General features: G+C 36.9%; 1 protein-coding gene across 2 annotated transcripts in view; it reads left to right on the top strand.

The window, feature by feature from the left end:
- The window catches only part of PPP2R2A (protein phosphatase 2 regulatory subunit Balpha), an 87,699-nt gene that overhangs the window by 56,165 nt on the left and 15,760 nt on the right, over positions 1–15,774 (top strand). For both annotated transcript variants that reach the window (XM_049866365.1, XM_049866364.1), the window contains exon 4: positions 10,521–10,686. In XM_049866365.1, coding sequence (XP_049722322.1) covers positions 10,521–10,686 — 166 coding nt within the window. The remainder of the gene's footprint in view (positions 1–10,520; positions 10,687–15,774) is intronic.

Genomic DNA, 15,774 nt, shown 5'->3' with positions numbered 1-15,774 from the left:
AAAAGAGAAATTCATTATGTAGGACCTCAGTAGCATGTCTTTTGAGAATTACTCATCGTTGTAAATACCAGTATGTTTTTAAATGATAAGTTTACAATGGTGGTAGTGGTGAATGACTCCCCCCCCCAACTTGATTCTGATAATATTAAATTTTATGTAGAAATTAGACCTTTAAATGATGTTTTCAACAGATTAAAATTATTTTTTCACTATCTCAGTTGACCAGAAATTTTAATTAACTGTATTTCTTACATTATCCCTCCCCAAAAATTCCCAACGTCAAAAAAACTCCAAATCTATGGAATTAATAATACCCAGTAGTTTTAGACTTACTTTTTCTTATCCCTGCCATTCTCTCTCCACTTCCACACATAAAACACTTCATTGTGTTATCATTCGTAATTATTTTCTTCTTAACTAAAGCTCATCATGCTAATTGTAGATAATTTAGGAAATATCAGTAGGATTGGGGTGGGGGGAACCTATAACTGCCACCAAACAAAAATAAGCACTTTTGGTGTATATCAAAGGCATATCTTATTAAAAATGAGATAATACTATGTTAAGGGTTGTATTTTTTCCTCTTACATGCTATATGGTACATACCGTTTCATCATCTTTAATGGTCTAGGGATACTGTGTTACAGAGATGTGTTGAAGTTTATTTAACATATCCCCTATTACTATATAACTAGATTATTTCTTTACTTTTTTGGTTGTTGTTGAATCTTTCAAGCATCTATTATTTACTTAGGATGTTCATGGATCCTAAGAGATGGACGTTTTTAAAGTTTTTTTTTTTTTTTTTTAATATCACTGAATGCCTTAAGAAAATTTTGCCAATTCATACTCCAGCCAAAAATTTTGAGACTGTCATTTCTCTTCAGGTACTAGGTTGGTTTTTTCTGTCGTCATTTTTGTTTTTCCTTTTTCTAAATATAGAGAGAAAGAAAACCAACAAATTGGTGATTGAAAAAATATTTTATTGGATTTTAGTTTCACTTTACTTGCAGTAAATTTTTATGTTCTATGTCCAGTTTTTTCTACTGCTGTATCTGTTGATTTGTATAGGCCATATATTGTAAAGGGCATTAGCTCTTTCACATGGCAATATGTTTTCCAGTTTTGTAGATTGGCTGCCTTAAGTTTTGTTTACTTTTTGTTTTTGTTGTTAATTTCCTGCTCCCGAATTACATAAACATTCACCCATATTTTGTTTTTTCTCCATTTAAATTCATTATTTACTTGAAATTAATTACTCTAAGTTATGTGATAGAGTGACCTTCTCTTCCATCTTCCCCACCCAACTCCGCAGATTGCTAGACAGGTTGTTATATTATTGAAAACTTGCCTACACTGTAAAATGTACCTTGATCAGGCAATATTCCTTCTATAGAGTTATTTCTAGCCTTCACATTTCTTTTTCCAATGCCTTTTTCAAGGCTGTTCCAACTGTAATCGTCTAATTTGTTTCGTATTGTGATTGAGTCATCTAGACAGATTTTGTCATTTATTGCAATTGGGTCTTTCCTCATTTGGCTCTTTATTCTCTTTTAAATACTAGATCAGAATAGAGATGATTGCAGGTTCCCTGATTTGAAGGCTCTGGTTGTTAAAAAGAATTTGACTTGTGCCCTTACAAAGAAAACTTTTCTAGTGAACATCACTTGTATCTAGTATATGCTATGTTTGTGTGTGTGTTTATGTGTGTGTGCTTCCATCAAGTTAGAATGTTATTGGTGGAAAAGACATTAAAGACCATCTGATCCAACCTCTATCGTTTTTGCCACTTTTTCATTTGAGACACAGAAGAAACTAAAATGAGGTTCCCGGAATACCACACTGTTACTAATTTTGCTGCATCGTGTTGCTTCTGAATGGTATAAAGTGGATTTTTTGGGTGTGGTTCCCACCTGGAAAAGAAAATCGTATTTGAATATTACTTGACCTTCTCATTTAGTTCTCAAAACCGCCCTGGCCCTTGAAAGACAGAGATGATAAGCTCTGTTTGACATACAAGAAAACCGAGGGCCAAAGGATTATTATGTTTTATGAATTTCAAAGGTAAAAGAAGACAGAATTAGTAAAAGGGATCTTTTAAATTTTCATCTAATACCTAGTAGGGGCCATCCGAATCTCTTTATCAGAGAGAAACCAGCTCCTTAATGTTTAAGTCAGATTGAGGTTTCAATTTATGAGAAAGAAGCTTGGAGAGTCTTGATCATAGTTCTTTTTCTTAGTGATATATAACTGGAGAAGAAAACTACAGTCTGAGAAAGGCATTTTTTTGTTGTCCTTTCAGCAACATGCAAAACCTGGAGTAACTAAGCACTTCTTCTGTGTAACTGTGTTTTTATTCTGTAAGTAGTTTAGAACTGAGATATTCTGACTAGGGTATAGAGAATAGCACAATAATAATTCTAGATTTTATAACATTTTAAAGCATTTTTTGTAGCTTACATTTCCTTTAAATTTTATTTGAATATAATAGCAAAGAGCAGTGTGGCTTAATTTTATTTTCTAATTGTTTTAACCACGTGCTCTTTTTTCTCTTCTGCTGTATTGTAGTTCAATGGGTAGGAAATTACAACTGCCATTCTTCTAATTGCGTATTGCTCAGTAGTACCTAATAAAAAGATGCTCAGTAAATGAACATTAACTTGTTAGTGAATATAATTTAATAATGTCCTTCAAATTTTTGAAGTGCTTTACAGTCATTATAGAGAAAGTTTGAAATTTCCTTTTTTGTTTTCATCATTGATTGATTTTATTCTGAGAAGTTCCCCCTTGGTTGCTGAATGCGTTGATAGTAGTTTGTTATCAGATGCAAGTTGATTCTGTTTTGTACCGTTTCTTCCATTATCCCTGAATGGACCTAACATCTTTATACTTTGAAATACAGAACAGTTAATTGCATATAACAAATATAAGGTTAAAGGAACATTTTGAAACAATAACTTTTAGTAATGTTCTATTTGGAGATTTAAAAAATGTCCATTTACTCTCTTATATGAAATATTTAAAGGAAAGCGTTTCATGTTCTCTAGAGGTTGTGGTATTTTGCAGGAGGAAGTAAGTATTTCCTACATTTTCACAGAATGTAATTAAAGGAAGAAAGAAGTTAGTAAAAGCGCAGTTTTACACATAGTCAAGTGAAGTTCTTTCAGGTGTTTTCTTTAACTGTTATCTTGACTATTCATGTTAATTATAGAAACTGTGAAATTTATATATCATTTGCATAAAGAATAAAATAAAAATCTAAAATCATCCCATCATGTGAATAAAGACCAGTGTGTATGTGTGTGTGTTGGTCCTTCAGCTTTTTAAAAAAATTTTAAACAATTAACGACCATGCTATACATACCATTTTGTAACGTTTAGTTTTAGATACTGTGAATGTTTTTCTCAGGCTGTTTCATAATCTCTTAATCAGGGAGGTAGAGAGACTATTAGGGCCATTGAGTGAAAGGAGTTGCATGTTGCATGTGTGGTTTGGAAGAAGATTGTTTTTCTAACTTTGGTGAAAAAGTTTAATAAACTTGTAGCATATGAGATTTGCCAAAGACAGTAAAAGGTAGGTCAAAACGGTTGTGAAACATTGATCTGCAGTACGAATTTAATTGGCTCTGGAATATTTATGGATAACATTGTGTGAAGAATGGGAATTCCAGAATACTTAATTGTGCTCATGAGGAACCTGTACCTAGACCAGGAATCAGTCATTCAGACAGAACAAGGGGATACTGCATGGTTTAAAATCAAGAAGGTGTGGGTCAGGGTTGTATCCTTTCACCATACTTATTCAGTCTGTATGCTGAGCAAATAGTCCAAGAAACTGGTCTATATGAAGAAGAACGGGGCATCAGGATTGGAGGAAGACTTATTAACAACCTGCGATATGCAGATGACACAACTTGAAAGTGAAGGGGATTTGAAGCACTTACTGATGAAAATCAAAGTCTGTAGCCTTTAGTATGGATTGCACTTCAACATAACAAAAACAGAAATCCTCAAAACTGGACCAATAAGCAACATCATGATTAACAGAGAAGAGATTAAAGCTGTCAAGGATTTCATTTTATTTGGATCCGCAGTCAATGGAATGCAGCAGTCAAGAAATCAAACGACGCATCACTTTGGGTAAATCTGCTGCTGAAGACCTCTGTAAAGCGTTAAAAAGCAAAAATGTCACTTTAAGGACTAAGGGTACTCTTCAAAATTGTAAAAATTTACCATTGTGACATTTTGGTTCTTTCCAGTTTGGGGCTATTAAGAATAATGCAGGGATGAATGTTCTTGACTGTGCTCTTTGGTGCTCATAGTCATGCATGAAATTATTTTGTCATAGGGTATGTATTCAGTTTTAGTAGAGATCATAGAAAAAATTCAAGCCTCAAGTTGCAGTATCGAAGGATTCTTCAGGGAAAATATTAAACGACATGAGAATTATCAAAATAAGATGGAAGGAATCCACAGAGTCACCATTCCAAAAAGGAATGGTCGACATTCAGCCATTTCAGGAGGTGGCATATGATCAGGAACTGATGGCACTGAAAGAAGAGGTCCAAGCTGCACTGAAGGCATTGGCGAAAAACAAGGCTTCAGGAACTGACGGAATACAAATTGAGATGTTTCATCAAACAGATGCAGCACTGGAAGTATTCACTTGTCTATGCCAAAAAATTTGGAAGACAAACTACCTGGCCAACTGACTGAGGGAGATCAATGTTTATGCCTATTCCAAAGAAAGGTGACCCAACAGAATGCAGAAATTATTGAGCAATATCACAGGCAAGTAAAACTTTGGTGATGATCATTCAAAAGCAGTTGTAGCAGTACATCGACAGGGAACTGCCAGAAATTTAAGCCGGATTCAGAAGAGGACGTGGAACAAGGGATATCATTGCTGATTTCAGACAGATCCTGGCTGACAGCAGAGAATACCAGAAAGATGTTTACGTGTTTTGACTGTGCAAAGGCATTCGACTGTGTGAATCATAACAAATTATGGATAACATTGCAAAGAACGGGAATTCCAGAACAGTTAATTTATGCTAGTGAGAAACCTGTACTTAGACCAAGAGGCAGTCATTCAAACAGAACGAGGGGATACTATGTGGTTTAAAGTCAGGAAAGTGTGCATCAGGGTTGTATCCTTTCATCATACTTAACCTGTATTCTGAGCAAATAATTAGAGAAGCTAGACTATATGAAGAAGAACGAGACTTCAGGATTGGAGGAAGACTCATTAACAACCTGTGATGTGCAGATGATACAACCTTGCTTGCTGAAAGCAAAGAGGACTTGAAGCACTTAGTGATGAAGATCAAAGACCACAACCTTAAGTGTGGATTGCAGCTCAACATAAAGAAAACAAAAATCCCAACAAGTGGACCAATAAGTAACAGCATGATAAATGGAGAAAAGATTGAAATGGCCAAGGATTTCATTTTACTTGGATCCACAGTCTACACCCATGGACACAGCTGTTAAGAAATCAAACGACCCATCGGGTTGGGTAAAATCTACTGCAAAAGTCCTCTTTAAAGTATTAAAAAGCAAAGATGTCATTTTAAGGACTAAGGTGCACCTGACCCAAGCAGTGGTATGCAGTCGCCTCATATGTATGCGAAAGCTGAACAATGATTAAGAAAGACCAAAGAAGAATTGCCGCTTTTGGATTATGGTGTTGGCAAAGAATACTGAATATACCACGGACTGCCGAAAGGATGAACAAATCTGTCTTGGAAGAACTGCAGCCAAAATACTCCTTAGAACCAACAGTGGAGAGACTACATCTTAAACACTTCGGCCATTTTATCAGGAGGAATCAGTCCCCGGAGAAGGACATCATGCTTGGTAAAGTAGAGGGTCAGCAAAAAGAGGGAGGGTTTCAGAGAGGTGGATTGACACAGTGTCTGCAACAGGGAGCTCAAGCATAGCAACAATCATGAGGGTGGTGCAGGACTGGGCAGTGTTTCATTCGGTCGTTTCATTCATTAGGATCGCTATGAGTAGGACAGCACCAAACAACGACAATACAGAAAAAAATGTTTCTGCCAACTTATATTCTCGTGAACTATATATGAATATTCTTATTATACCACATCTTTGCCAAGCATCTGTTTTATCACTTTTTTTTTTAATTTAAACATTTGGTGGAGGTTTGTGTCCAAGGAGTCCTGGTGGTACAGTGGTTAAGTGCTCAGCTTCAAATGGAAAGGTCAGCGGTTCAAGCTCTATGGGAGAAAAGAAGTGGCAGTCTACTCCTGTAAAAATTACAGCCTAAACCCTATGGGGCAGTTCTGCTCTGTCCTGTAGCGATGCTATGAGTCTGAATCGCCATGATGGCACACGACAACAACAATGAGCGTATCTTATTGTGGTTTCAGTTTGTACTTCATTAACATTGAAGTTGAGCATCTTTTTATTTATTTTTGGCCACTTGGATGTTACTGCCTTTTGTGTAGTGCCTATTCACATCTCTTGCACATTTTCTACTGGGTTATCTGTCAGTTTTCTTATTGATCTGTAGATTTTCTCTATACTTTGTGAATATAAACCCCTTGTCAGTTATATTTGTTGGAAGTATTTTCCGTTCTGTGACTTCATTTCATTTCTGAATGATACATTTTGATAAATTGAGGTCATTAATATTAATCCAATTTAGTTTATCAGTGTTTTCTTTTAGGTTACTACTTTTACTGTCCTGTTAAATATTTCTCTACCCCAAACTTCAGGAGGATGTTACTGTTTTCTTTTAGACCTCTGCTGTCTTGTAGAGTAGCCACTAGCCACATGTGGCTATTTAATTAAAATTTAAAATTCACTTTCTTAGCTGCAGTAGCCACATTTCAGATGCCCAGTAACCATGGGTAACTACCATATTGGACAGCACAGATAGAGGCCATTTCCATCATTGCAGAAAGTTTTATAGACAGAGTTGTCGTAGAACCGAATTATTGTACATTTCATATTTATACCTCTGATTGGCCTGGAATTTACTTATATGGTTTGTGGTGTATGAGGTCAAGGTTTGTTTCATGTGAATAGTCAACTGGTCTGACACCATTTGGTGGAAAGATTACCCTTTCTTTGTTGCTGAGCAAGGCCAGCTTGTCATAATTCAGGCTTCCTTCTGGGCTTTCTCCTCCTTTTCCTTGGTATATTTGTTTATCCTTTGGCAATATCACATTGTCTTAATTACTCTGCATTACAACTTAGTCATGATGTTGTCGTTAACTGCCATAGAGTCTGCCCTCAACCGTGGTTACCCCATGCACATTAGAATCGGATCATTGTCTTCCATAAGGTTTTCATTGGCTGATTTTCCAGAAGCAGCTTGCCAGGCCCTTCTTCCTAGTCTGGAAACTCCACCAAAACATGTTCAGAATCGTAGCAACATGCAAGCCTCTACTGACAGACAGATGGTGACTGCACATGAGGTGCACTGGCCAGGAATTAAACCCAGGTCTCCCTCGTGGAAGGCAAACGCTCTTCTACTGAACCACTGCTTTCGCCTGGCCCTAATGTTGTACCCTTTATACATTTTTGGATTTAGCTTGCATCTGTGTTCAAAATTTTTAATTTTGGTTTTCTGTACTGTGTTTTTAATGCATTTAAAGACTCCTATATGTCATACCTCCTTCTGTGTCCTCCTTTTTTGTACACTAAGAACTATATTTTCAACATCCTTGTTGACTGCCATGTATAAATCTCATTCTTTCGAATTTCTGCACAGTACTCCCATCTACCAGGTTACCTCCAGTCTCTCTTTACCACACCAGTACCATCTTTGCTCATTCTTTTTTATCATTACTGTTTATTTGGAAAATATTTATTGAATACCTGTTATATTCCAGGTACTATTACAGGTGTTGGGAATAAAGCTCTTACAGATTTATTTTATGAAAGAAAATTCCACACAAAAAATCTGTTTGGTTAGGAAAATAGATTCTTGCAGTGATTGCAAAAGCAAGTGTGTTAGGGTGTTCCAGAAACAAAGTAGGGTACGGAGAGAGAGAGGGCTTGAGATTGATTGATTTGAAGGAACTGGTTCATGTGATTGTGGGACTGGCAAGTCTGAAATTTGTAAGACAGACCAGCAGGCTAGAAACTTGGCAGCATATAATGCTGCAGCCTTGAGACAGAAGTTCTTCTCTGTGAAACTCAGTTTTGCTCTTAAGGCCTTCCACTGACTGGATGAGCACTGCTCATGTTGTCTAGTGTAATCTTAAGTCAGTTACCACTCATGTATCTGTTTCATAGCCTCTTCTGTTTTGTTAACTGCCGCTGTCATAATTGCTGTTATTCTTTGTGTAGATTTCTCTTTAAAAATTATTTTACTGCATCGTTAGTGGAGTTTCAAGGGAGAGCGGAGGCTAGCTAATGCCAGTGTTCAGTCTGACATCATTAGTTTTTTCGACATAATTTTCTGCTTGTGTGTGTGTGTTTTTTTTCTTCTTCTTTAAAAAGAAACAGTGCTTTTTGCATTCCTTTGAGACTGCCAGATACCTCAGTGATTTTGTTTTGGATCTTCTAATAGATTGTGAGTCCCCAGGGTGATGTTCCCTTTCTGTTTTAGAGAATACTTTCGCCAGATACTTGTGTTTACCTTCCTTTACACGGCAGCAAATCCAGTGTGATCAACCATACAGACTCAACTTTTGTGTATGGACTGATTTGCAGTTTGCCCTTAGCTCTTTATATTGCTTACCAGAACTGTATGGACCTTAATCAGTTTCTACTTTTGACTAAAGTTTTATCTACACAAGTTACTTGAAGGCAGAGATTCTTTGTTGCTAAATCTCTATCCTTCCAGAACCTAGTTTACCTAATACCAAAGTTTCTCTTTTGAGTACTAAATGAAAAACCAAAGTTGAAAACAGCATCTATATTAAAATTCCAACTGCTGTGTAGTGCATCTTTTTTTTTTTCGGAGAGCATAATAAGCGACTCGACAGCAACGGGTTTGGTTTGGTTTTGGGTGATGCAAATAGGTTACACTTGACTACCTACCCACAGATTTGGTGGTTCAAGCCCAGGCAGTGGCACCATGGAAGAAAGGCCTGGTGATCTGCTTCTGTAAAGATTACAGCTAAGAAACGTTATGGAACAGTTCTACTCTGTAACGTGGGGTTGCCATGAGTCAGAATTGACTCCACTGCAATGAGTTTGGTTTGGTTTTGGTTTTAATAAACATTGTGAGACTGGGTGAGTAATTTGAGGTAGAAGATTTGTGGAATGTCTTCTAAAATGATATCAGAGTGTATGTAATGGACTAGGTTATCTCATTTGGGGTAAGAGTGTGATAATGAGATAAGGTTCTGGGCTTGATTTTTACCCTCTCCTTTCCCCAGTATAGGTTATGTACTTCGGTATGCTCTGCATTCTTTAACGTCGGCAAACCCGCTTATTAATAGTTGATACTGTCAGAGTGTCCAGGTATAAGTGTATCAGTGAATGATCAATCTAGATAATCAAGCTACTGAAAGAAAACAACCCATTCAAGATGATAATTCAATAAGGTTGTCTTTTTATATAGAGAATAATGATAGTTCCTATTGACAAGTGCTTAAACAAAACTTTCATTTATAATTTACTTTTAGTTGACTTATCAATAATATCCATTACTATCATTTCATATAAATAATTTTTAATAGGTTCTTTGAACTAGCCATTTAATGATTTTTGATAGATTTTTAATGATGTCATAATAAGCTAAAAGAGTAAATTCTGAATGTGGTTAAAACTCAGTCTTTCTGAGGCATTAGTGTTACTAAAGTTCACAAGTCCATCTAATTTAAACTATATTGTCTCACACTGATATTAAATGAAACAAATCATCAGTGTTTGCCAGTCTCATAAGAAGGGAGGGTAAGCAGTAGGTGGTAAGAGGGGGTTTGGGAGAGGTGCTAGATAATGCTGATTAATAACAGGCTGAGAATTGACCCTTAAGTGGGCAGAGAAAGGAGGTATGCCTTGCCAGCTGTTTCTGAGCAAATTTTTCTTACATTTTTATCAGTATACCTCTATATTTTTAATATATCAAAACAGCAAATTAATTAGATCCAGTAATCAAACTGATCCATGTTTTATTGTATTTTCTTATTTAATTTGGGCTTAGATTATTAGGTTTTATTTAGCTTTCCCCTTTTTAAGCTTTCTTATTATTCCTTGGAGGCTGTTAAATATAAAAAACAGTGTGATTGTATGTAAAATACACCTGAAAACCCTGGTGGCGTAGTGGTTAAGTGGTAGGTTGCTAATCAGGAGGTCGGCAGTTCAAATCTACCAGGTGCTCCTTGGAAACTCAATGGGGCAGTTCTGTTCTGTCCTGTAGGGTTGCTATGAGTCAGAATCGACTCGACAGTGGCAATGGGTTTGGTTTTTTGGTTTTTTTAAGATACACCTAATGAATTAACTAGAATTTGCAAGATCTCTTGCAGTTGATTATGTGCTTGATTGGTTTGAAATGAGGTTTTTCAACAGTGGTCCAAATATTTGTTTTTGCATTTTAGAACAAAATCCAGTCTCATAGCAGAGGAGAATATAATGTTTACAGCACCTTCCAGAGCCATGAACCAGAGTTTGACTACTTGAAAAGTTTAGAAATAGAAGAAAAGATCAACAAAATTAGGTGGTTGCCGCAGAAAAATGCTGCTCAGTTTTTATTGTCTACCAATGGTAAGTGTAATTTTTTGGTTATAAATTTTCGTGTGCCCACTTTGTATACATATCCTGTAGAGGATATTCTCCACTTTCAAAGAGGAATATTTGTTAAGAAATCTTTGTGAATAGACTTTTGGGAACATTCTCCATGCAGAATATAAACTCTTCTTCATGCCTTCTCATTTTTATTCTCTTTCAATTCTGAAATTATATGAAAGAGAGTATCAGGTGCTAATTTTTTCTTTTAATGCACTGGCACAGTTTATAGTGAAAAGAACTCAGGCTTTGCCGTTGGATTTAGGTCAGGTACTGTCTCTCAACCATTTCAGGAGGTGTACCATATGCTCAAGAGCCAAGGGTACTGAAGGAGAAAGTTCAAGGTGTACTGAAGGCATTGGCGAAAAACAAGGCTCCAGGAATTGATGGAATACCAATCTATGCTGGGAAATTTGGAAGACAACTACCTGGCTAACCAGCTGGAAAAGATCCATATTTATGCCCATTCCAAAGAAAGGTGTTCCAGCAGAATATGGAAATTTTCAAACAATATCATTAATATCACATGCAAGTAAAATTATGCTGAAGATTACTCAAAAATGATTGCAACAGTACCTTGACAGGGAACTGCCAGAAATTGAGGCCAGATTCAGAAGAGGACGTGGAACAAGGAATATCATTGCTGATGTCAAATGGATCCTGGCTGAAACAGAGAATACCAGAAGGATGTTTACCTGTGTTTTATTGACTATGCAAAGGCATTCGACTGTGTGAATCATAACAAATTATGGATAACATTGTGAAGAATGGGAATTCCAGAACACTTAATTGTGCTCATGAGGAACTGTACTTAGACCAAGAGGCAGTTGTTCAAACAGAACCAGGGGATACTGCGTGGTTTAAGACCAGGAAAGGTACGTCAGCGTTGTATCCTTTTACTGTACTTAATCTGTATGCTGAGCAAATCACTCGAGACGCTAGACTACATGAAGAAGAACAGGGCACCAGGATTGGAGGAAGACTCAATAACAACCTGTGATACACAGACGACACAACCTTGCTTGCTGAAAGTGAAGAGGACTCGAAGCACTTAGTGATGAAGATGAAAGACTACAGCCTTCAGTTTGTGTTATACCTTAACATAAAGAAAACAGAAACCCTCACAACTGGACCAGTAAGCAACATCATGATAAATGAAAAAATATTGGCCAGGATTTCCTTTTACTTCGATGCGCAGTCGACGACTGTGGAAGCAGCAATCAGGAGATGAAACGACGTATTGGGAAAATCTGCTGCAAATGACCTCTTTAAAGTATTAAAAAGCAAAGATACCACCTTGACTAAGGTGCGTCTAACCCAAGTCATGGTATTGTCAGTCAGCCTCATGCGTGTGAAAGCTGGACAATGAATAAGGAAGGCCAAAGAAAAATGGATGCCTTTGACTTAAGGTGTTGACAGAAATATTGAGTATATCATGAACTGCCAGAAGAATGAACAAATCTGTCTTGGAAGAAGTATGGCTAAAATGCTCCTTAGAAGCAAGCATGGCACGACTTTCACTTGCGTACTTTGGACATGTTATCAGGAGGGACCAGTCCCTGGAGAAGGACTTCATGCTTGGTAGAGGGTCTGCAAAAAAGAGGAAGACCCTCAATTAGAGGGAATGCCACAGTGGCTGCAACAGTGGGCTCAAACATAACTATTATGAGGATGGCACAGGGCTGGGCAGTGTTTTGTTCTGTTGTACGTAGAGTTGCTATGAGTCAAAACGACCTCTACGGCACATAACAACAACAGACGCTACCGAAAACAAATTTCAAACTGTAAATTCAAAATATTTTTTGAAAGTATGGCCTCCTCTAAAGGGTATTCTCCAGGAAAACACTCTGCTTGGTGTCTGTCAAATAAGGACAAAACATGGAATCGGCATACTGCCTTCTTCCCAACAAGCCACATAGCTGGAAGAAGATTCTTCTTACACTATTTTGCCTTTCCAGGAAAAATTATTAAACAAGTATTAGAATTGTATATTGAGTCTACCAGAATTTAGAGTACTTTATGAAGAGTTCAGAGTTGAGTGATTTCTTTTTGTTCTTCAAAAATATTTTTTCTTACAAGTTGCTATGTCTTGGATCTAAAGAGGGTCATTAGAGTGATTAAGGAATACTTCCAGGTTCTGGGAACCATAGTATATAAAAACTTAGGTTAAAACTTTTGAGGATGGCACATGCATTGGAAAAAGCCACTCAAATTTTCTCATCCCCTCACTGTTAATAAAATTAAAAATAAACAAAATTCTAGCATTCTGCCATTTGGAGAGTGTAAGCTGAAATGACTTCTCGGGTGAGCCTGGTGGAAGACTCTGAGTACTCCCTTTGCATACTTTATCCCTCGTAGCCTACTGTGTATTGAGTTCTTAGAAATCTAGTCCACAAAATGATGCTACCAGCTGATACCATAAATGTTTGCCTCCTCGTAGGTGCCCGTTTTCTGATCATGAAAGCTCTCCCCAACCAACTTGCTGAAATTTGTATTCTCTGCCTCTTTTCCACATGAGCTGCATTTTTTCTTCTCCTTATTAAAAGAAAAGCAAATAGAAATAACCATGCAAAGCCCATAACTCACAGCATCATCGATGGACCTGTATTTACTCATACCGTATATTGGCTTCTAATGTTGATTCAGTTTTAATTTGTATGGTAAACTAAGTTATTTCAAATAGTGTTTCTTAGTTATTGCTTTTTTTGTTTTTTTCCTTGACATCAAATAATAATTGTACCATTTATGTAATTTCTGCTTTTGGAAGTAAATGTTACAAAGAAGTGTGTTTGTATTGGAATATTTGTTCCTAATAATTACGACGGAAACCCTGGTGGCATAGTGGGTAAGTGCTTTGGCTACTAATCAAGAGGTCGGCAGTTCGAATCCACCAGACCCTCCTTGGAAACTCCTACTCTGTCCTGTAGGGTTGCTGTGAGTTGGAATTGACTCGGCAGCAGTGGGTTTGGTTTTTTGGGTTTAATAATTATGACAGTTCATTTCTTAATAGGCTAAATCTTTTTATAAAGAGAAATTTTGAAATATACACTGATACAGAGAAAATAGTATAATGCAGTCTCACAAACCCATCACCCAACTCCAGCGATTATCAATTCATAGTGAAATTCCATTTCCTAGGCACTTCTCCTTTCCCATCTCCCCAGTATTATTTGGAAGCAGATCCCATTTCAATTCATTCATGGGTTAAATCTTAACATATCTTTCAGCTCTCAGTTTATATCCAGATGTATCTTCCAGGTAGGCTTCTGCATGCCCCTCTCTAGTTTGAAATAGTGAAAGCAACATGTAGGCACCAAATGAGCCATTCTGGACCCTGGTCCCTTGGGTGTTGCAAATGGTTAATATGCTCAGCTAACCAAAAGGTTCACCCAGAGGCACCTCGGAAGAAAGCCCTGGTGATCTACTTCTGAAAAGTCTACCGTTGGAAACCCCATAGAGCGCAGTTGTACCCTGACACACATGGGGCTGCCCCGAGTTGGAATCGACTCAGCGGCAGCTGACTTTAGACACTGAGCACTACAGCAGTTCAGTGGAGGGAGAAACCGTTGTGAATTCCAGTGTCTGGGTCAGGAGTACACAATTTTTTTCCCCCTGTACATAGTATCAACAGTGTCTCCCAAGTATGTTTACTACTAAGCTTTAAAATACTGATTAATAATATAATTTCTCTTAAAGGCACTACAGAATGCATTGTAGGTTTTTGTCTTTCTTGTTCTTGTTGATGGATAGTAAGTAAAATACAACTGTGAGGGAGGCTGCAGTATTTTTTTTTGTGGTAAAAATAGTGATCTTGTTAACTGCCATGCAATATGGAAGTACAAAACAGGTATAAGAGCTTCACCAACCAGCTTCAGGTTAGGCTTATGTCTGGGAATTGTAGAATAAGAAAAAGGACAGGAGGAGTAGGCCTTAAGCTATACTCGAGAAGTTTTATTCTTAAAAGAGAAAGCAAGTATGGGAAAATACCAGCATTAATGTCTATATTATTTTGTTTAAGTTTTCTCTGTGAGATAAAGCATAAAAACTCCCTCCCCCGAAATGTAGTGGACTGTTATATTCATAAAAAGATTAGAGGCTGCTACTGTGGAGGAGTCCGTGGATGGCACAAACAGTTAAGTGCTGGACTACTTACTGGCTGAAAGGTTGGCAGTTTGAACCTACCCAGAGCTGTCTCGGAAGACAGGCCTGACAGTCTTCTTCTGAAAGGTCATAACATTGAAAATCCTGTGGAGCAGTTCTACTCTGACACACGTGGAGTCACCATGATTTGGAATCGACACCACAGCATCTAACAACAACAACTTGTTAGGTGAATGGTAGAAAATAGAACCGGTGTTTCCAGTTATGATTAACCGAAATTAATCTTATTTTTCTCTTTACATGAGTTTTCCGTCATCATCATAAACTATTTCTTGTTTCCCATATGAATTTTACTTAAATGACTTATTAGTCTCTTTATAACTTCAATTCATTTAATATTTATTTCTTCAAGTGATTTTATTTTCTTTCTTTTTAACCTTCTTTTGCCTTTCTCTGAAATCTCTTGTTATTCCTCCTCATTGCATAAAAGTCAGATTAACCTGGTAACAATGCATCTTAAATATATGAGTAATACAGAGTTGACTCATAAATTAGTTGTTTGAACAACTTAAGAAGTTTTTTGGATCTTAGAAAGATGCGTTCCCTAAAAGTGAACTTGGCAGCATGGCGTTCCCTGCCCTAACACTGTTAGTGTCAAGACAGGAGCATAAGGGCTTTTGGGCTACTGGCACAGTTCTTTAATTATTACTGGTGAGCATCATAAATGTTGACAATTTAGGGAAACATCATAAACAGTTCCTAACCTCTTAGAAGAAACAGATTTGATAACCCCCTGTACAAAACTATATCTATTTACGTAATTTTGCATGCAGTTTTATAAGGTTTGATTCTTCTGAGATATCCCCTTTTATGGGCCAAAAACTCCAGGTTAAAAAAAAAATTACTTTTGAGAGCATAAGGATTTTTTAAAATTTATATTTTATAGTTACTACAAGAGTTATTTTG

This window comes from Elephas maximus, chromosome 22 (assembly GCF_024166365.1).
Source record: "Elephas maximus indicus isolate mEleMax1 chromosome 22, mEleMax1 primary haplotype, whole genome shotgun sequence".
Lineage (NCBI taxonomy): Eukaryota > Metazoa > Chordata > Mammalia > Proboscidea > Elephantidae > Elephas > Elephas maximus.
Note: the sequence above shows the minus strand (reverse complement) of the source record. Positions and strands in the feature narration are given on the sequence as shown.